Here is a 20,601-nt window from a genome sequence, read left to right as displayed (position 1 = left end):
TTTCCCCACTCAGTTTACTGTTACAAGGGCAAAAATGCCAGTGGGTGGCCTAAGGGTGTACCAACAAGTCTGAGAGACGTGCTATTCCTACTTTTCATTGCTATGAACAATTTTGAGGGGGGAAAAAAAGAAAAAACAAAAAGAAAAAAAAAGTTCTTTTATTGTATATATGAAAAAAGAAAAAAATAGGTAAAGTTCTTTGTTGAAAGTGTCTCGTTGAATGAGCAAAACCTGGAAGAACGAGAAATCTAAAATCACACATGACTTTAGTCCACAAAAGGTAAAAAATAATGCAAATTGTCTTTTTTTTTAACTTTTATTAACAAACGATAGCAAAATAAGAAGCTAGAAATCAGACGTAAACAGTGCATAGTCCATATAAAGTGGAAAGAACACAGCGTTTTTAAAAAGGTCGCTCACACTCGAGAGGCACTCATGAAAACAATGCGCTGCTCAAAAATACTTGTGAAAATACAGTGTGAAAAGTTTATCATTAAATATTGTCCGTTGCCATGGAACACACACCAAAATAAGACGCGTGTCAAGAAAGACAACGTGTGTTGCTCCCATGTAACTCCAACATCAATGACCGTAGAAAGGCACTTCTGTGTTGCTTGACAACCGCCCCCCCCAAAAAATACATAAAAAAAACACAGTGATACATTGGTTGAAAACAGCACCCCACCACATCATCATAATAAATAAAGTGTCGCAACACGTCATGGCACATTTTGTTGGCTTGTCAGAAGAAACATGATTTGGCTGAACTCTAGTCTTAAAGCATTGGGTTGTGCGTGTGTAGTCTTATACAATATAAAATAAATAATTTCACAAAATATATATATACCATTTATAGACCATATATATAAATAAAAAAAAATCCCACCACCATTTTCCACTGTTTTTTTTTTCCAATCTCAAATAACAAATCAGTTCCATCTTTTTTTCTTTTCAGGAACACACACACTCACACGCCTCCAGTTCTACAACAGGACCCCCAAAATGGAGACCTCTCACACACATCCTCATACACACACACACAAACACTTAATGAAATACTGCGTTCGGGTCACATCGGCGGTCTCAGTCTGTCTTGAAGCCGGTTCCGTTCTTCTGCGCGCGCAACTTCCTCCTGTGCAAGTAGCCCGTGCGCTGGAGGCGGTTCATGCGCGCCCCAAAGAAGATGACGATGCCGATGGGTACCAACTTTGTTGTCACCCAACCCTGACGGAGATGCAAAAAAAAAAAATGAAATAAAAAATAGGAAAAAAAAAAATCGATCGACTACACAAGGGAGCTGAAATTTCAACCAGATATAGAGGACAACTTGGCACCGCCACTTAGTTATTACACTAGCAGGAGTGTGCCATCTCTTGGCTAAAATACCGCCACAAAGATGTGGAAGAATTTGCTCCCAAAATGGTCAAAATAGACAAAAAGGAGCTGAAATTTCACCCAGATGTGGGAGACAACATTACAAAGTTCAACATGCCACAGCCACTTAGTTGTAGTGAAAATAGACACCGGGGAGCTGAAAATTCCAAGTGAAATTGAAGGCTTTTGGGTACCATGACGGCGTGGGGGAAGTATCCGTTGGTCTGACTCTGCAGACCCACAGTGTTGAGCTCGGCGGCCACGTAGCGCTCCGGGGTGGGCTTGTCCAGGGTGGGCTTCCGAATGCGGGTCATCTTGGTGGCCACGAAGAAAGGCAGCACGCTCTGCGAGAAGACGGCGGATGCTCTCATGATTTTCTCACTTTGATACGGTGAAAAGTTTTGACAGGATTCGGACTTTGCAATAAGCTAAATTCCGTATGAAAGCGGCCTCTATCAGCGCAGTACTGTTGATGACCGGCAGATGTCACAAGAGTGACAAGAACAGGTGCAATACTTGCAGATTGTTATCATTTTATTTTACTTCATTGCTCTTACTTTACTTAACGTCTCATTTTACATGTTACTTTGTTCCATTTTACTTCATTTTTCCACCTTGCTTTGATTCATTCAACAGCCTTACTTTGACTTGCTCTATTTCATTGTACTTGCTGAAATTTCACCGCATTGTACTGTTAGAGGGTTGTTTTGTTTTTTTTACTGCCCGTCTTATTTTATAAGCTAGAACAGAACAGCCATAATAATAATAATAACAATAATTATAATACAGCAGCTATACAGGGCAACAATATCGGGAGCACTGCTTTGATTGATGCATATTAAATACATGCAAACAGATTAAATAATATAGAATAAAAATAATTACATTTAAACACACACTCCTTAAAATCTTTTAGTTCTTTTTACTTTATTGATTATTTTTAATTTTTTTGCTTTTAGTTTGCTTCATTTTACAATCCTGACTGCAGAGGGTCCACGAAATATTTGTTATACACTGTATATATATATCAGTATGGTATCGGCAAATATTGCACAGCCGGTGAATACAATAACAGAGCCAGACTATTTTACGCCAAGAATTTTTGCGAGAGAGGAAGCCGCCTCACCTGGATGATGATGCCCTGACGCCTGTATTCCTCTTGGAGGCCACGGGAGAAGAAATCCACAAAGGCCTGTTGGACATTGAAAAAAATAGGTTGTGAAAATCCAGTCCGAAAACACCCCCATGTACTTTATTCATTTATTTCCACGTGTTTGGCTAAAGGAGGGTCTAAAATGACTGGTACTATATGAACCAATGACTAAAGTATTGAATACTTTATTTTAGAAAGTACTATAATAATGAAATATTTTTATACTTTACAATCTCAAGTATCAAGTACAAACGTAAAACAATACTTAAGTACTTTAGTATACTAAAGTACTTTAATATACTAAAGTACTTTAGTATACTAATTCATAATTCATTACCTTAGTACCTTAAGTAATCAATTTCTTTAGTAACAAAAAGTCCTTTGGTATCTCAGGTACAATCAATCACTTTAGTACCACATTTACGAAAGTAATAAGTCACTTTAGTACCTCAAGGAATTGATTGATTTAATTGAGGCAATCGTTTATTAGGTTAGTTCTTTAGTATATTAAGTACTAAAGTAATCAATTACTTTAGCACTTTAGGACCTCAAGTCATTGCTTAGAAACTTTAGTACCAAAAAACACTTTACATTAATGCTTACTAATTTTAGCACCTAATGTAATTATTTACTTGAGTATTTGCTTTAGTACGTTATTACCCAAAATGGGTGATTACTTAGGCACGTGTTTACTTAGAGTAACCAATTAGAAATAGGTTTCTGTGATCGGACGTATGGACTCTTAAAATAAATAAATAAAACATAAAAATACGTCTTTGGAATTGACAGAGTTATGACTTGGATGGGAAACGGTCATGAGAGGAATATGGATGGCAGACCAACCTTTGTGGCAGAGTAGATTGTGAGTAGCGGGACGGGGTACATGCCGCTGGCCGAGGAGATGTTGAGGATCACGCCTTTGGATCTGAAACCGCATTGAAACACACGAGAAAACTCATTCAGGCGCTACTGACCCAAACTCAAAAGACGGGAAGTCGTGTTAGCAAGTCGGACCAGGCAAAAAAATAAGTCATGAATGGTAATGAATTAAAAAAAAAAAAAAGAATGAATATATATATATATATATATATATGTGTGTGTGTGTGTATAGCAATGCGCATTCAATTTCTACATCACAGATTTCAGTAATTGAGATAAGATTTTTTTTTTAATTTTAAGAAAATATATTCGCAGGAAGCTGCTTCAAAATTGTAAACCTGTTCTGTGCATCTATTTTTAGATCAAATCGCATCGACAATTTCCCAGGGAACCCTTGGTCTGCCCTCTCAAACACACACACACACAGCAAGCGGCAGTGTGCGTTGCCATGGCAACCTGTTGCTGCAGTGATGTAGTTGAAAAGAGAGAGAGAGAGACGGCGAGGCCTCACACGGCTCCAAAATGTGCCTGCGACGCCATTGGCCAGCACCGGCCACGTGACGGCGCGGCGGACCAATCGGAGCAGGGAGGGCACTTTGTGCGAATTGAAAGCTTGTCAGCGTTTGTGAACAAAAGGACGGAGAGGAAGGAAGACTCGCTCGCCCTTCATATCGAAGAGCGCCTTGGTTTGCTGGTATTAGGATTCAAAACAACAACAAACAAAACATTGGCTCACCTTTCAGCCATTCTGGGCAGCACCAGGCGGGTCATCTGTTGGACCACAGACACAATCGAGCGTGTAAAAAGTGAGAAGACACACCACAGGTTGGAAGAACGAGAAAAGGAGGAACGGGAAAGGGGGGAGAGCTGCGTGGGCGGGTGCACGCGCCCGCCCGCCGCCGCCGTTGCTTTGACAATCAGCCGCACACTGCAGCCTCCACCAAAGAAGAAGAAGGAGCGGGATATTCACCTGGCACACTGAAGTCATGTTGACGTTGATCATGTTGGTGATGAACTGAAACACATTAGGCGCGTAACATTACAAAATGTGCTTGAAAAGTCCCAAAAAAGAAAGAAAGAGTCATACATACATTGTCCAGATCCGGAATGTGGAGGTAGTACTCGGGGTAAGGATATGACACACCAACGTTATTGACTGTTAAACACAAAAAAAAAGACAACGTTTCAAAAAAAGAAGCGCCACAAGTGAATGTCGTGCTAAAACCATCCAGGAGGGGGCAGTGCAAGCCAAAGAGAGAAACTATTCGGTCAGCCACACCTTATAACCAGTCGAGCAACCGGATTTCAAACAAGGACAAAGAGGTCTTGAAAATGTTCCGGTCACACTAAGTACATGCCAACTTGACTATGATGAATTGATTTGAAGGAAAAGAATGCATGCATACTTTGTGTTATTCAATGTCTCGCACATTTGTGTTCAGCACCTAGGCTGGGAGTTCAAAAAATATATACAGAACTTAAAAATAGATTAATTGGGGGACCTTCTTATTTTCTTTTTACTCTCTTACACAAACATTATTTTATTGTAAATTCAGCTGTCGTTCTTTTTGTTGTTTATTATATATGCTTTTACTTCTTTTACATTCTTTAAATAAAGTACTAAAAATTCTGACAAAGTGGTGACACAAAGGGGTTAAAAATTTGGTGCAGAAATTAATAATTAAAACTTGCTGAGCCAGATTTTTTTTTTTTTTTTGGTCTGGAGGGCCATAGTCAAAAAAATATTTCAAGAATTTTCCAATAATCGTACACATGTGTGGGCTGAAGTTTTAAGTTCTTTAAATTCTTGCTGGCACAGAAAAAATAAGTAAGTTGGACAATACAAAGTCAGGATTTCTTTTCGTTTATTACCAAGGACACCGATCTCCAGGCCCGACAATCCCGCCTCGATGGACGGGTAAATGTTGGTCTTGCCGAAGTCCACCGCAATGGTCTTTGTCTCCACTCCAAACTGGTCCTCTGCGGAACAAAATAAGCAACATGTACTTTTTTTTTAACAAAATTTTGTGAGTGGAAAATAGCCTAGCAGCACTTCCAGACACTAATAGAATCAGGATCCTTCTGGGAATCCTCATGCAGTTTCAAAATTAAACAGCAGAGGGCGCAGCAGCCCAACAAAGCAGACAGAAGGGCTGGAAAGAGCAAGTTGATGGAAGTAAAGCATTAATTAGAGGAAAAACCTGAATGAAAACGTTCGTTTGGCCAGATTATTTCCTATCCAGATAACGATGGTGATGGCGCGAGGTCTTACCTAGTGACCTGGCCACGTCATCCAGTTTGTGCTGGGAGCGGCTGATCAACACCATGGCGAACCCTCGACGAGCAAGCTGCGAGGAAAACAAAACACGTCAGCTTTCGACTCACAAATACTACAAAAACTGTATACCTACAAGTTCCGTAGTTTATAACAGAAATAATTGGACTAGTTCATTTCAGTGAGCCTTTAACAACGTGATTACAAACCTCGAGTCAGAGTCACGAGATTACAGGTTGAAGATCCTTCAGATAATCGTGTTTACAGATACAATCGTAAAAAAAGCAATCACCGTATTCAGGAGGTTTGGGAAACCCTTTTCTACCATAATGTAACAAATTTTACCTATCACAATAGAGCAGAGGTTCCCAATCTGGTCAGGTACCAGTCGGTGGATCAACTGATACCGAGCCGCATCCGGAATAATGAACTTGTCATGGCCAATAAGAGTTGGCTAGTGTTTGTGTTCTTTTGCCTCCCTCTTCATGCATTTTTGAGTAATATCAGTTCATTCCAAGGTGTATGATTTAATCACGACACCTCCAGCTCACGGCGAGTGACGTCAACCAAACAACACACTAGTTTCTGGCAGCTCCCAGTGTTCTCAAAAGCAAAAATATGCATTTCAAGCATAAAGATATATTTCAAAATACGTGTGTATCTTTTTCCCTCTATACATGTTGGTGTGTGCGTCAAATAGCTGTGGCCTTTGCGTGAACCCTGCGCTGAACGCATGAGTCACAGACTCTTCATCTAAAAGTATTTGTTGTTTTGTTTTTTTAAAGAAAAGACGACAAAAAATGCTTCCAGCTGACGCACCTCCTCTGCATAGGATTTCCCGATTCCATCGGTGGCTCCCGTCACAACTACGGAGAGAAAAAAAAAAAAGGTAGGTTAAAGGTCAGGCAGGGCTTTAACTACATGTTCGTCCAAAATGACTGAACTCTGCCTAACCCCGCGGTATGCCACCGTGCCGGCAAAATGGCCGCTGGTGCTGCTTCACTGCAACACAGACCAAATAAGACGAAGCCCATTTATGGCCGCACCCGACTTGAGGTTGAAGCTGGCAAAGCTCCTATGTGACGGAGATTTGCCGTGGCACAATGCCGATGTTTGGACAGAAAACTCAAGTTGTCATCGCAGGTGCTTATCAAAGCTTAGCGGGATCATTGCGGACAAAGCGAAAGGGGGAAAGTCTGAGGATGAGTTAAGTCAACGAAACCTGTGGAAACCATGTGTCAAGTACAGCACATATTGGATTATATACTGTATTATATATCGCAGAAACTTTCTATAAAACCTGTAATGGAACCTTCATCAATTAAATCAGAGGTCCCCAACCGGCCGGCCGCCGTTGCTGACCGGTTGGTACTGGGCGACAAGGGCCACACCCGAAATAATGAACTTGCCATGGCCCGTAAGAGTTGGCCAGTGTTTGTGTTGTTTTGCCTCCCTCTTCAGGCATTTTTGACTTATTGACCTCATCTCAGTTAATTCCAAGCCGTATTACCCTTAAGGCTCACGGGCAGTGACGACGTCCACTCAACAAAACACCAGTTTCCGTGTTTACCGCTCATGTTATCGTAACTTCCGCTTGCCGTTTGTGCCTGCCAAAGCATCGCTTGCGAGTCATTTTGATTTTCTTCTATGTGACATGCGTGTTTGTTACATTTCATGTTGTATAGATGTTTAGTTAGTTTTCTGAATAACGACGTGTTATAATTCTACCATGTATTTTTGTATCGTTTCAGTTTTACATAATATAGAAAAAATACTCCACCGTTGCTTTCTGTCGGCGGAAATGACATCGCAATTGCTAACGACCAATCACAGGAGCCAGAGCCTGTCACTCTCTGCTCACAGCCAATTACACGTCACGTGGCATAAACAAAGCCTGTTCCCATTGGTCTAATTTGTCTCTGTTGAGAAGGACTGACTTAAGTCATGGAAACACTGCAGGAAATCGGACCGCTTGGGATTTTGTTGGTGTCCCACCAGTGGCCCGGGTTCCACAGTTTGGCTTCAGCAAACGGACGGCATGAAACAAACGCTGAAAAATAAAGCCGATGGCCACGACGACGCGCTCAAGGCGTCTATGATGGCTTAATGAAAGATTAATGGCGGCATAGAGGACATTCTCTGGCAACGGGCGAGAAGAGGAGAGGAGACGAGAGGGAGGGAGCGATGACAAACGAAGGAGGGGGAGGGGCTGGCGGGATGTGGAGGGATCCTGGGGGCGTCTAAAAATAGAAGTGGAGCCAAGCGTGTGAAGGAGAAACGCAATCCAGAGATGGAGGGAGGAGAGGAAGGCGAGCGAGAGTAGCACAAAGTCAAAAAGTGAAAAAGGCGAGCAGAATTTATTTTTAAATCGCACCCCCCCCCCCCCCCAAAAAAAAGATGTTAAGAATGAAACACTCTGACACAAACGCCTCAATGGGACCGGATCGTACCAATGTGCATAAACAAGAGGATGAGCAATAAGTGATCATAATAGTCTACAACTATTTAAAACCCTGGGGTAAACGTTGACCCAACTCAGGCTTTTTGATGGGCGACATCAAAAGAAAAGCATGCAAAATACCAAAGGAGTCTAAAATATTGCATAGATTGCCAAAACATGTCGACTTTTAATATGCCATTCCTTCTAAATGTTTGCAAACAGGAGGTTGATAGGTAAACCCGACGGGTGTCAAATGTAGCCCATGTTGGGCTCATTTACTGCCATTCAAAATGGAAAATATTGTCCATTTTGGACATATAGAAAATCCAATGTTTTAGCATACATTTCTCCCGATTTTTACTTGAATCCTTTCAATGGCAACTTGCCAACAAGAATTTTTTATGTTGACACCCCAAAACACCTGAGTGGCGCTTGCTGTCGGGAAGCGTTTTATTTCATGGAGCACCTAACATTATATGTGCATATTCATTTATTTGTGTGAAATCTGCAGCATTGAATAGCTGTTAACATTTTTTTTCTCACAAAATGAACATCCTTGATGATGGAATCCCATCATGCATCACGCTTACATTGCATCATAGGATATGTTACTAAAGGAAAGCTTAATTATATGCCTCAGGTTATCACCTTCTTTCATCCAACACAAAATATTAGTTTTGGTTTGGCTGGACATTTGCATGCATGTATGCCCCCCCCCCCCCCCCCCCCAAAAAAAAAACTCCTTGCAAGCCCAATAACACCTGATACAAAAAATGCAAATTCTTAAAATTTAAAAAGAGAAAACACATGAAAACATTTTAAAAAAACAACAACAATTACCCCCCCTCAAAAAAAAACATAAATATAAAAATTGAGTAGTTTCAGCCGCTTTAAAGCAAGCGGCGCAACGTACACGTTGGCGATCCTGACGCCGCAGCACGCGCACGAGTGCAAGCCAGGTGTGTCAGGTGTCCGAGAGGCGGGGCCAACGGACCCCATGTCACTTATGGCAACTTTCAAATTTCCGAGACGGGTCACGAGAAGCGCTCGCTTTCTTGCCAATCGCCGCAGAAAAAAAGAAAAAGAAAAAAGATGTTCAAGTATTCCGGGAGACGCTCTAGCCGCCGCCGGCAAAGCCGGCCCCTCCCCCGCAACATCTCCATATCCTCGTGCTGTACTTATGAATGACAACACTCCGCCCACCTATTATATAATGGCGCCATTCTCTCAATAACCCTTGCATGTGTGCGTACGCGTGGATTGCCTGCAGTGTATGTGTGTGTGTTTGCGCAAGTGGGCTGTGGTACACTGGGAGGAAAAGGAGGAGGACATCAAGCTCCTTCACTCGGCTGTGAAGACATTTCTCATTGTTTTCAATCACGATCTATGATATTCATCCTGACGGACGCGCAATCTGATCACAGCCAACGGAAGAAGTTGCAGTCATGAGGCCCGGGCGCCGGGATGCAACCAAATTATTAGAGAAAAAGACAAAAAAACTGTTCAATAGCGCAGGGCGTAGTTCCTAATATTTTGACGTTCCAAGTGGAGTCGCACGTTCCATGCAACCCCACTTGTCGAAACATGGTATTCTTGAGAAACCCTTGTGCGGCATTTGGGGCTCTTTTTCTTCCACATTCTGGCAGTATTTTAGCCAAGGGATGCCACAGTTTGATAACTGAGGGGTCGTACCATTTCCAACTTTGACATGTTATCATCCGGGTGAAATTTCAGCTCCCTAGTGTCTTCTTTCAATGCTTTCCCTTTGAAATGAAATGCCTGTGATGTAAAGTTCAAAAGGATTGGACAAAATCCCGCACAAGAGATAATGTCGCAGAATATGAAATATAATTCCACAAATACGCACCCGTGTATAGGACGCACCCTTAATTTTTAATGATATGTTCTAGGTTTCGCTGTATAAGATGCACCAACATCTTGGCAACAATGTCAAAACCATAGCAAAAGAGAATAAATCTCATCTTCTGTAAACTATTTTTTTGTGTTTACATCTGTAAATTATATACCATAATTCCCTAAATATTGGATGCACCCATGTTTAAGACGCGCCCATAATTATGGGGCCAAATTCTGGTATTTTCGATATTACCGTGTATAAGACTCACTAACATGTTGGCAACAACGTAAAAACTTTGCAAACTCTTTATATTTTCTTTGTTTTCACATCCGTAAGAAATATTTTTTGCACGTTAAATGTTTCAGATTTTCCACATTGTGAGCGGTCAGTAAATGCCTCCCCAGTGTAACTTTGAATGCGCTCCAAGCAGTTGTACTTTTTAAATTATCGTTTATGGGATGCACCTGTACTTTTGACCTTCGTTGTTGGAGAGAAAAAAAAAAGTCTTAAATTGGGTGAATTACATTAGTAACAAAATCTTCCTATTTTTATTCATGTCAGGGGGCGTCCATTTTGTGAAAATAACATTGCGATTGCAAACGACCACTGACATATGTGAATGCTACGTTGGGATGTTGGGGATGATCCCTTATGCGAAATGAATGAGATAAATGTTATGATTGTTAAAAAGGGAAAGCTTTACATATAAAATGTTAAATGTCCGTTGGGAATAAATGGGGAATATTTGAGGGAAAATTTGGGAATGAAGGGAAATGGGAATGAGTCAAGACGAATGAGGTGAATGATGTGATTTCAAAAACTCGTGAGATGCCAAATCTCCCATTTGAAACGAATGGTACTTTTTGGGGTGCAAAATGGGGAATTGTAGGAAAAGGGTAAATATTTGGAACACCAAAAGTACAAGCGCCCCCCACATGAAAATTTGAAACATGCTGAAATTGGAACGGCGTGAATCGGATGAATTGGAATTGAGTTGAAACGTGTCAAAAAGAATGAACGTCTCCAAACACATCTCATTGGATTTTGCAGATGTGGCCAAGTCCTCCAGTTCCTGACGCCGCCTGATGAGGGCGCTTTGGCACCACCGACGCTGCTCGTCACCTCCAGCTACTGACATCCCTCAGCCTTTTGTCCCCCCCCCCCCCCCCCCCCCCTCCCTCCATCCTCCCTCCCTGGGCTGAAGAGCGGCCGCTGCTTTCTCGCTACGGCGTGCCTCTAAAAAAAGCAGCAGGAGGAGTAAAAATAGCAGCGACTGCCTCGTCTGGGAGCTGAACCCCCCCCCGCCCCCCACATCCCCATCCATCGCCTCCCGCCTTGCATGCTTGCCTGCCGCATGCACCTGAATACCAAACAACTTCACCAGCGTCACCGTCAGCATCATCGCCACGACAACCGGGGCTGCAGCATCCACACTGCATGCTGGGAAACACCGAACACACACAGCCTTGGAATCATCATGGGGAAGAGGAGAAAATCAAATAAATAGGTTGTGTATTTACCAAATACTTGACAGTGGCATTGAAGCAAGTGGACAACTGTTTGTTTAAAAAAAAAAAAAAAGTTTAAAATCTATACGTTGGCATCGGAACTAGGGCCGCAACTAAGCATTTCTTATTTATTCATTCGTTAAATCAGATTAAAATTGACAAATCGGATTTTAGATAGAATTTTGTTTTTATTTCTTCATTGAAAAAGAACTTACTGAATTTTCTGAACTGTTAATTTGGGGGGTAAAAAGATGTGTATTTTTTTTTCAGATTTGCTCACTGGTTTGGTCAGTATCATGCCACAAAATGAGCGAAAATATCTCACAGCTTTTCAGGGTAAAAGCAAACCTTTTTTAAGTGGCGTATTTGGATTTAACGAAATGATATTCAGTCTACTTTGACAAATTCTGAAATTCTGAGGATCGGACTAATTTAGCCTTCTGAAGAATTAATCAGCAAAAAGAATCAATTGATTTGATTCACCATGAGTTTGTGATTAATCGATTAATTTTGCAAAGGATTTTATTTTAATACATCAAGTTTTCTAATTGTAATCTTCCAGAATGAAGTGAGTAAATAAATAAAGCATTTGTATAATGGCATTATTTGTCAAAAATCATTTCAGAATTGACGTATTTCTGTGAACGTTTCATCTGTCCCTGCCAACCGAATGTAAGGCTCAGTGAACGCATCACGGGCCATAAAGACTGGCAAAACTAGCAAACAGAGTTTTAAAAGGGGAAAAAAAAAACATAGCATATTCGAGAATGTAAATTAAAAGTTTGAAATAAAAAGGCTGCCTTCAGCGTCTTAAAGACGCAGTAGTAAAAGCGAGCGTCCGGCAAATCCTCAATTAAGATTCTCGGGAAGGAGAGACTGCGATCCTTGTATGCCCTGCTCTTGTTATGTAATCTGTCGCACCCCAAACTCTCCTATCAAGCGGCAGAGGCCTCCTACGTTACACACAGGAAGGGAGGGGGGCGGGGGGGGGGGGGGGGGGGCTGCCTGCACAAACACACACAAACGTGGATATTTCTTTAAATAGCGAGGGAGAAAGTCACATGGGTAATACAAAAGTCGACAAAAATAAAGCTTGATGGGGAAGGGGGGGCTTGAGGACTTGTACTTCAGAGCCAACCAACCAAGATAGATCCCGCATCTATATTTGGATCTGCTGCAAAAAATAGCTTGAAAGAAAAGAAAAGAAAAGAAAAAAAAAAAAACACCAAAACAAAAAAACAGCAAAAGTAAATCATTTCTTTCAACTAGTTGATATTATTTTTACCACCACATACAGTGGTACCTCTACTTACAAAATGAAGATCACATCATATTCGGGCTGCACAATTAATCGAATTTTGATCGCGATCACGATATCGGCTGCCACGATTAATGAAGCTGATCCTGGGCGATGTTAACGTTTAAAAAGCCTGTCGAATCGAGCACGTTGTCATCCTACCGCCAGGGGGCGATGTTTCCCACATGTTTGCATGACAAAAGCCTCTGCTTTTCTCACCGTAATACATTTGAGCCCCGTGTTACGGCGTCCCTGGCTTACGTTTTTTTCACGTCACAAAGTGGAATACCAAGTTTTTTCGTCCCCACTTTACGGCATTTTTTCGCTTTACGCCATCGACAACACTTACAAAATTCAAATTTATGACTCTGCGAGTCGAAGCACGCTCATACTTCACTACATGTGTCACTGCGTACGACACTAAAATGCTGATCTGCTATTGGCCGGCGTCACGGTGTCACTAAGACGCCGATATGCTAAAGCTTGAAGCCTTGTTTATACACTGCTTGTTTTAAAAAGGGGCAAAAAAATAGACATTTGATTGTTGATTGTTATCATATTTGGTCAGTTGCAGGCTTCACTCAGATTAGACTTCCACGCACCACGGCTCTCCGTGAGACTAAAGCCAAAGGGCTGGGAAGGGATAACAGTACAGTTACTGTATAAGGTTAAATAATGTAAGTAATTATGTGTACTGCAGAAATATTTGTCTTAAATATGTAAAGTATAAATACTTTCCACATTAAAAACAAATCCCCATTAATGGTGAAAACGAGGGATTACTGTTGAATACCAGATTTAGCTGTGAGCAGGCAACAAAAAAAGAGTTTCAATTTTTTTTAAAAACATAAACGCATATACTACCTTTCTGCGTAAATATCTGTTATGACCTGCAGCTTATATCTGTGGCAACATTTTTTTAATCAATTATTGCCGCTGCAGTTTATATACAAATGGGTCTTATAGTCCGAAAAATTGGCAAGAAACGAGGAATAAAACAATGCGGAAGAGCGAGGAAAAATGAATGAGAAGCTACCCCCATCCCGCTCTGCGCATGTGCGCGTGCGCGTGTTGCCGAGGAGCTTGAAAGGGAAGCTTCAGCAGAAGTTTTTTTTTTTTTTTTTTTTTTTTACCCAGCATCCCCGTCTGCGGCACGTGTCGCTGAGCGTGTTCAGCACATGAACAGCGGTGTTCTCGCTCTCCGCCCACACACGCGCGCAGCTACTCAAAAGTGTGCACGCGCACTCACAGCAGTTGGGGGGGTGAGCACATTCACAAGGATTAAGGATTCTGATAACACACACACACACCCATCATTGACATATATGCACACACGCTTTGGAGGACATGAATGGAGACATGCTTCTTATATAATCCGAGCATTTTCTCAATCAAGTTCCAAGAGGGACGCTGCCTAGACTGGAACAGAGTTTTGCACACGCGCATGCTGCACTACACGCAAGCATTATGGGGAGTAATATTTGCATTTTTAAAAAACTAAACACTCCTATAGAAAGAGTTTGTGCATGCATCCAGAAAGTGAATGGGGGAAGCCGCTTTTCCTTGACTCACACTGCATGCACTAACGCAATCTTGCCGCTAGGAGGCGCCTGCTCTACACCGAGAGGAAGCAAGGGAAGACCAGGGAAAATCCCTGCTGCTCGAAGCACAGCTGCTGAGTGGATTCCCAATAAAAAGTAAAAAAAAAATGCATTTCCTTGAAATGCATTGACTTTTTTTTTTCTTGCCCGAATCATTTTTTGAAGAGAACAGAACTCTGATTGTGCTGTTTTGGATGGGAAAAGGCACAATAATCCAAAACATACGAATCCGTCATTATGCAAGTAAAAATCCAACAAAGTGATTTTTTTTTTTCCATACAAATGAATTCAAATTATTATGATCAATTCTGCCAAAGACATTACAAATATATAATATGTATTTGTGGAAGAGCATTAGGGTCAATAAAGAAAAAAAAAGATCAAATTCTCACTTTAAAGTCAGATTTCTCACTAAAGGGAAAAAAAAGGAAGAAAAAAATAGGGGATTGTCACCTGAAAATTCCGACCTGGCTCACATGTTTGGTATTGTGGTGTTCAGAAGCTGAACCGTGATGGATTGTGTTTCAATTGCACTGTAACTGTAGAACCACGGACACGGTGTTGACTTTAAGTGTAAATAATAAAAGCCGAAAAAGAATTAATGAGTGCGGACAGAGGTAGACCAGTGCCTGACGAATGACGGACCAGAAAAAAAAAAAAAGTCAAACTGTAGGTGCGTCTTTTACACAGTAACATAGAAAACACCCCACACAGAAGCGTCTTGTATTTGAGGAATTAAGGTCATCACTACTTAAAAATTTTGACTTGTAACTCAGAAAACACGTGATGGAAGTTCCCTTGAAGAAAAATCCTGGCCTAGTGGACTGTAGCCTAAGAGTGAGCACGTGCTGGCAAACCGGCTGGACCGGCACGCCGCCCGTCGTCGCTGTGGTGAGACAACAAGAAGCGCGCACGCACGCACGCACGCACGCACACGTCGGCATGGCTGACATCACATTTGTATAAATTTAGAGAAGACACATGCGGAATGCAGCTCGGAACATTGCTTGGGAGCAAATGACACGGCGAGAGCTCAAGGTGAACGCCTCGGGCCGCAGGTGAGAATGCGGTTTCGCAGCCCCGCCGACTTTGGGGTGACATCACGCCATACCGTGTTGTCTGTGTGCGAGCCTTTCTTTTTTTTCTAAGGAATTTTTTTTGGGGGGGGCGAGGGGGGGGTTAAGTACTACCTGTTTTAGAGCAGCGGTTCTCAATATGCAGTAAAGAAACCTAGGAGGTAGGAGAAAGCACTTAGGGGTACGTGCGAGTTTAACATGATTTTCTTTTCAAATTAAGAGCAAATGAACTGAGACATGAAGCAGCTTATTACTAAATAGTCTTACAGTGTTTTTGATTTGTTGCATACGAATCATCATTCGTGACGGAATTTTTGGGCAGGCCAACCAGAACTAAAATAGATGGCCCATCTTCGAAAGTTGCCCGGAGATACGGCTATGAAAGAAGTTTGAAAGTTTAGCCAATCAGATGGCACAACACTTTTTGTTGTTGTTTTTTTTAACCCCAAAATGCTTTGTGCTGGTGGTGGAGGAAGAGTGGTTACCACCGCCATCTCACAGTTCTGAGGCTTCCTGTGAGGAGCTTGCATGTTCTCCCCATGCCCATGTGAGTTTTCTCAGAGTACTCTGAATTATTGGGGTACATCAATGAAAAAAGATTGAGAACATTGGTGTAGAGTATTACAATTTAGTGAAAAATATCAACTCTTTCAATGCCAGGGAAGTATTTTCCAGTTTTTAAGAGTCTGGACACTAAATCCCAGATACTTAAGTACATTAATTTCCAAATACTTAAGTATTCAATCAATACATGTCAGGACTCTACCCTAACCCTAAAAAAAACTTGAAAATGCGTCCTTGGCATTGGATGACCTTAAAAAAAAAAAAGCTGTATTGGGATTTAGTTGAAGGTCAATTTTTAGTTGTTTATTCTTAATTTGAGCTTTTAGGTGCATTTGCTGCAAAGTAGAACATATTCATAAAAATAGAAGTAGTTTAAATCCTTCTTTAAGACAAAGAGATATTTTACTTCGAGGCCAGTTACGTTTGGCTAAAATAAAAACTGTTGTCTCGTTTGAGAGCAATCCGGCTTTATAATAAATGAGAAAAACGCATCACAAAATGTAACGAATACGGTAGACATCACCGGTTGTGATAAGGTATTCGATTCCGGTCCTGTTGGTGCGAGCGTCAGCGATGTCGCCTTTCGTATCTTGAATTTACTCTCGTTACCGGAAACGATATTTTTCCGCCCGGGCGTTTCGTAAGCTGAATTTTTCAAGATGTGTTCGGAAGTAGTTTGTAAGGACCGCTGCTTTATTGGAGGCGTCGTTCAAACTTTGACTTGGAACAAGTGCATTCAGATGACCGGCTAGCCCCACCTTGCAAAAAACACAAAAGTCTCAACTATAGGATTTGAAGAAGAAGATAAGGAAGGAGGCCTATAGGTGGAAGACGACAACGAAAAATCACGCCATCCAGCCAGTCAACAAGACGGACCGGCGGATCTGGTCCGACCAGCCCGGGCGAGAGCGCTGCTCGCTGCAGCTAAGTCTTTGTGAAACTCACTTCCCCGTCCAGGTCTCAACCGCCTGCCGCGCGACGCCCAACCCGTTTCGGGGAGAGCTCTCAATACGGAGTCCACATCTTTGACAAAAAAATATTTACATAAGAAAAAGAAAGAAAGAAAAAGAGAGAGGGGGAAGGGTAACGACCACCACCGGAGCCTTTATTGGGTTTTCCCAGTGGCGGTGTGATGAAACGTGAACACAAAGTGGCAGTACGCAACTGAAGCGGAGTGGAAAGAGCCCCGGTGCCCGTTTCAACGACAATGTCAACGCAAAATCAATCAGGAAAAAGGACCTCTAGCGTTTACACTGCATATTGGTTACAAACACCATCCACTTCCACTTCACTTTCCTCATTAAACACCAATACCAGAAATGACGCCTGGGTGAAACCAAATGCAAATCACCTCTGGCTTAATGATGTGCAATGCGAATATAAACGGGATCAGAAAGAGACCAGGGTGCAGGTTTAAATGCCAATGTGAGCGCAAGGTGCGAAGGAAAAAGGACTTTTGGCATTCACACTGCACACTGATTATGAGCATGAGCCACTTCAGGTTCACTTTCCTCATTATACTGAATGCAACACGATATAGATGACACCTGGGTGAAACAAAATGCAGATAACCTCGGGCTTAATGATGTGCAATGTGAACAGAAAGAGATCTGATTCTAAGCTTTTAAATGGGCTCCCAAAGCAAAATCAAATTGAATCAAATTCATTTTTACTCTTGGTTCACTGTAAACAAGCTCAAATTGTTTTTGAAAATGGCCACAAAGTATAATAAAAAAAAAGAGACATTTTGCATTCACATTCAGAACTGATATGAAAAACAAATCCAGTTCTGGTCTACTTTCCTCATTTGACTGCAAGGTCAAGTCAAACAAAAGCAATCAGACCACATCCAGCATCAATCAAAAAAAGAGACAGTGAATCCAGCATAAGAATAATTGCCTTAGTTGTTTTTGAGTTCATATTGCAATCTCATTTAAAAGAAGAATACGGTTCTTCTCCGATGTTAATAAAAGGCCATGTGAGTGTGATTGACATTCCGAAGCCAAACTCTGCCGATCTAAAGGATGAGCGATGTGAAAACGAGGACACATCACCAACCTGGATCAGTAGGACACCTGGATCCAGATTTAAATGACAACGGGAATGCCAAATGAAATGAATCCCTTATTGTGTTGCTTTGAAATGATATGCTGTTCCGATTATTGTCCCCATTTGACAATGTCAGTCCAAGTCCAATAGAATCCGGGCATTACTTTTGAAGCAAAATCAAATGAGTTCAATTTTGGGGTCCGCATTGCAAGAAGATTTGAAACATGTTCCAGTCCAAGCAAATATGGTTGGCACTTCTGAAGCAAAACCAAATCAATATCACTAAGAATGCGCAATGAGAATACAAAGTCAATCAAAACTGGATGGGAAGAAGACCCAGGTGCAGGTTTGAATGTCAGTGTAAACCGAAGCGAGTCCAGTTTTGTATTGCTTCACTTTAAACTAGATCGATTCATTGACGCAAAAAAGGGGGGCTAGTTTTTGCAAATTTAGGGATGCAGCTCTGGCTCCATTCCGTTTCGATTATTTGACACAACACAAAGCAAACCAAAGTGAATCACCGGCTGCGTTCACACTGGATGCGCAAATTGAGACCAAATTCCGGAGCGATTATGTGACACTGCTGACTCAGCACTTTGAATTGCTTTGTCACATTTTACATTCATCGACGCCACAACTATTTAAAGGTGTTCACCAATGAATCCGCTTCATTGTTTAAAAACGGCGCATCATGGGGTAATAATCTAATTAGTAAAAGGTATGATGTCATCATTGTCAATGAAGGTGATGCATTCAAGCACCACTGGATTTCTCAATGCGCGGAAAAGGTACAGATGCAAAGGGGTGTGATCACTATTCCTATATGGTCAACGGATGACTAAGCGCTGAACGAGTGCATGACTCATCGATGTGCACCGGTATGTGCGCAACATCAGTAACATGGGGGCGGGGGGGGGGGGGGCATTAGTCATCCCTGAAGGCACAATTCGTCCTTAGCACCCTCATTTTTAGCATATTACATTAGGATTTCTTGGCAGAAAAAAAAGGGGGGGGGGGTACTGCAAAGGGAGGTGGGGTGTTACTGGCACACTGCGCAGTTTTTTCATCCATGCAGAAGTGGGTCAAACCCTGGCAGGGGAGATCCCAGCGAGACCGTCCTTGCAAAAAAAATCACACCAAAAATCACAAAACACTCCTAACGTTCAAGTCACGCCTTCCAAATAAACGCGTGGGACATTTATGAATGTAGGTCAAGCCATTCAAAAATGGGAGCATTTGACTTGTGAGGAGTTAATGGGGCTCAAAAGTGCGCCATAGCCGCACAAAAAAAGAAAAAGACAAGAAAAAAGCGGGGCAGCCAAAATGTAGGTGAAAACCCGGCAAATGAACCTCGCTTGACGGACGTCATTTGGCCTAGCAATCAGCTGCTTACAAGATAAAGAAATTAAAAAAAAAAAAAAAAAGTGAAGTTTGCGCTCACCTGGCTTCACTTGAAGCGGCGCGTGTGTGTGCGTGTGTGTAAGGAGTAAGTGGGGGGGGGGGGGGGGGGGGGGGTACTCACCTGCCCACTTGCCCAGCCGGGGGGAGATGAGCCGCCCGTTGCCCAGAACCCACACCCTGAAGCCGGTCAAGAGACGGTAGAAGATCCACACTAGCAGCGAGGCCACCGCCAAGGCGCCGACCCAGAAGAGAGGCGTCTCGGCCCCCCGAAGCATGTCCTCAACGTCGGTCCACGTCATGGCGGCGGGAGTGTTCGGTCCAAAAGCGTGTTCGCGAGTTGCCGAGTGAATTTGAAGGCTCAAATTTGCACGGTGAGAGAGTGGCTTTATAAGGGAGCTTGTAGCATCACGCTCCTTCGCTTCCTCCCCCCCTGAACACTCGCCGAGCCAGATTTGACCGCGCCCCGCCTACCTCGCCTCGAATTGGCTAAGCGCGCCGCCGCTCAAGCGCAACCCCGCCTACCATTGGCTCACGCCGCGACACAAGGAGACCGGGGAGCCCCGCCATTGGCTGGCGGGACGGACAGGTTTGTCGGTTTCGGGGTGCGTTACGAAACCCCCGCCGGAGTGCCCACGCCGCTTTATGAATGAAAGGCGCGTACTATTGGTCGGAAGCGCGCGGTCCCGCCTCCGCCCCACCTCGGCGTCCGAGAGCGCCGATTAGCCGCGCGGCCACGTCGCTCCGTGACGTCATGGCGTGACTCTTCGGACATGAGTCACTCAGTCGGCTATTTCAGGTATCTGCTGGGGGTCTGCATGGAAACCAGAGCACACCTGCTCGGATCCTGTATAGGACGCAATACATCTATCTATCTATCTATCTATCTATCTATCTATCTATCTATCTATCTATCTATCTATCTATCTATCTATCTATCTATCCATCCATCCATCCATCCATCCATCCACCCATCCCACATCCAACTAGCTAGCAAGCCAGCTAGCTACTGCAATCCACCCAGCAGTTGCAGAACAGGCTGCCTTTCGGTTACTCACTGTAAAAACTACAACTCCCGTCTGCTCTCACTCTCGCGAGATTGTACTCATTGTCATCATGAACGAGTCAA

At 42.6% G+C, this 20,601-nt stretch overlaps 1 protein-coding gene across 1 annotated transcript; it reads right to left on the bottom strand.

The window, feature by feature from the left end:
• Positions 1-297: 297 nt before the first annotated feature.
• Positions 298-19,916, bottom strand: hsd17b12a (hydroxysteroid (17-beta) dehydrogenase 12a). The gene is made up of 11 exons (XM_088418132.1): positions 19,597-19,916; positions 6,501-6,547; positions 5,679-5,754; positions 5,279-5,386; positions 4,498-4,562; positions 4,377-4,421; positions 4,143-4,177; positions 3,371-3,452; positions 2,501-2,566; positions 1,569-1,718; positions 298-1,224 (listed from the first exon to the last, which is right to left on the bottom strand). Exons 1-11 carry the CDS (start codon positions 19,772-19,774, stop codon positions 1,084-1,086), a joined length of 993 nt encoding a protein of 330 aa, XP_088274258.1. The 5' UTR covers positions 19,775-19,916; the 3' UTR covers positions 298-1,083.
• Positions 19,917-20,601: the final 685 nt, after the last annotated feature.

Source organism: Hippichthys cyanospilos, chromosome 6 (genome assembly GCF_059441005.1).
Source record: "Hippichthys cyanospilos isolate Australia breed blue-spotted pipefish chromosome 6, RoL_Hcya_1.0, whole genome shotgun sequence".
Taxonomy (NCBI): Eukaryota; Metazoa; Chordata; class Actinopteri; order Syngnathiformes; family Syngnathidae; genus Hippichthys; species Hippichthys cyanospilos.
The sequence above is the reverse complement of the archived record's forward strand: the minus strand, read 5'-3'. Positions and strand labels throughout refer to the sequence as shown.

What these genes read in the sequence shown, in the direction of transcription:
- hsd17b12a (XM_088418132.1), bottom strand. Translation starts at nt 19,774, where the DNA reads ATGACGTGGACCGACGTTGAGGACATGCTTCGGGGGGCCGAGACGCCT. An exon ending in ACATTCCGGATCTGGACAAT is followed by an intron (nt 4,422 to 4,497) that starts GTATGTATGACT and finishes AATGTGTTTCAG; the next exon opens with TTCATCACCAACATGATCAA. An exon ending in ACTTCCCCCACGCCGTCATG is followed by an intron (nt 1,225 to 1,568) that starts GTACCCAAAAGC and finishes CATCTCCGTCAG; the next exon opens with GGTTGGGTGACAACAAAGTT.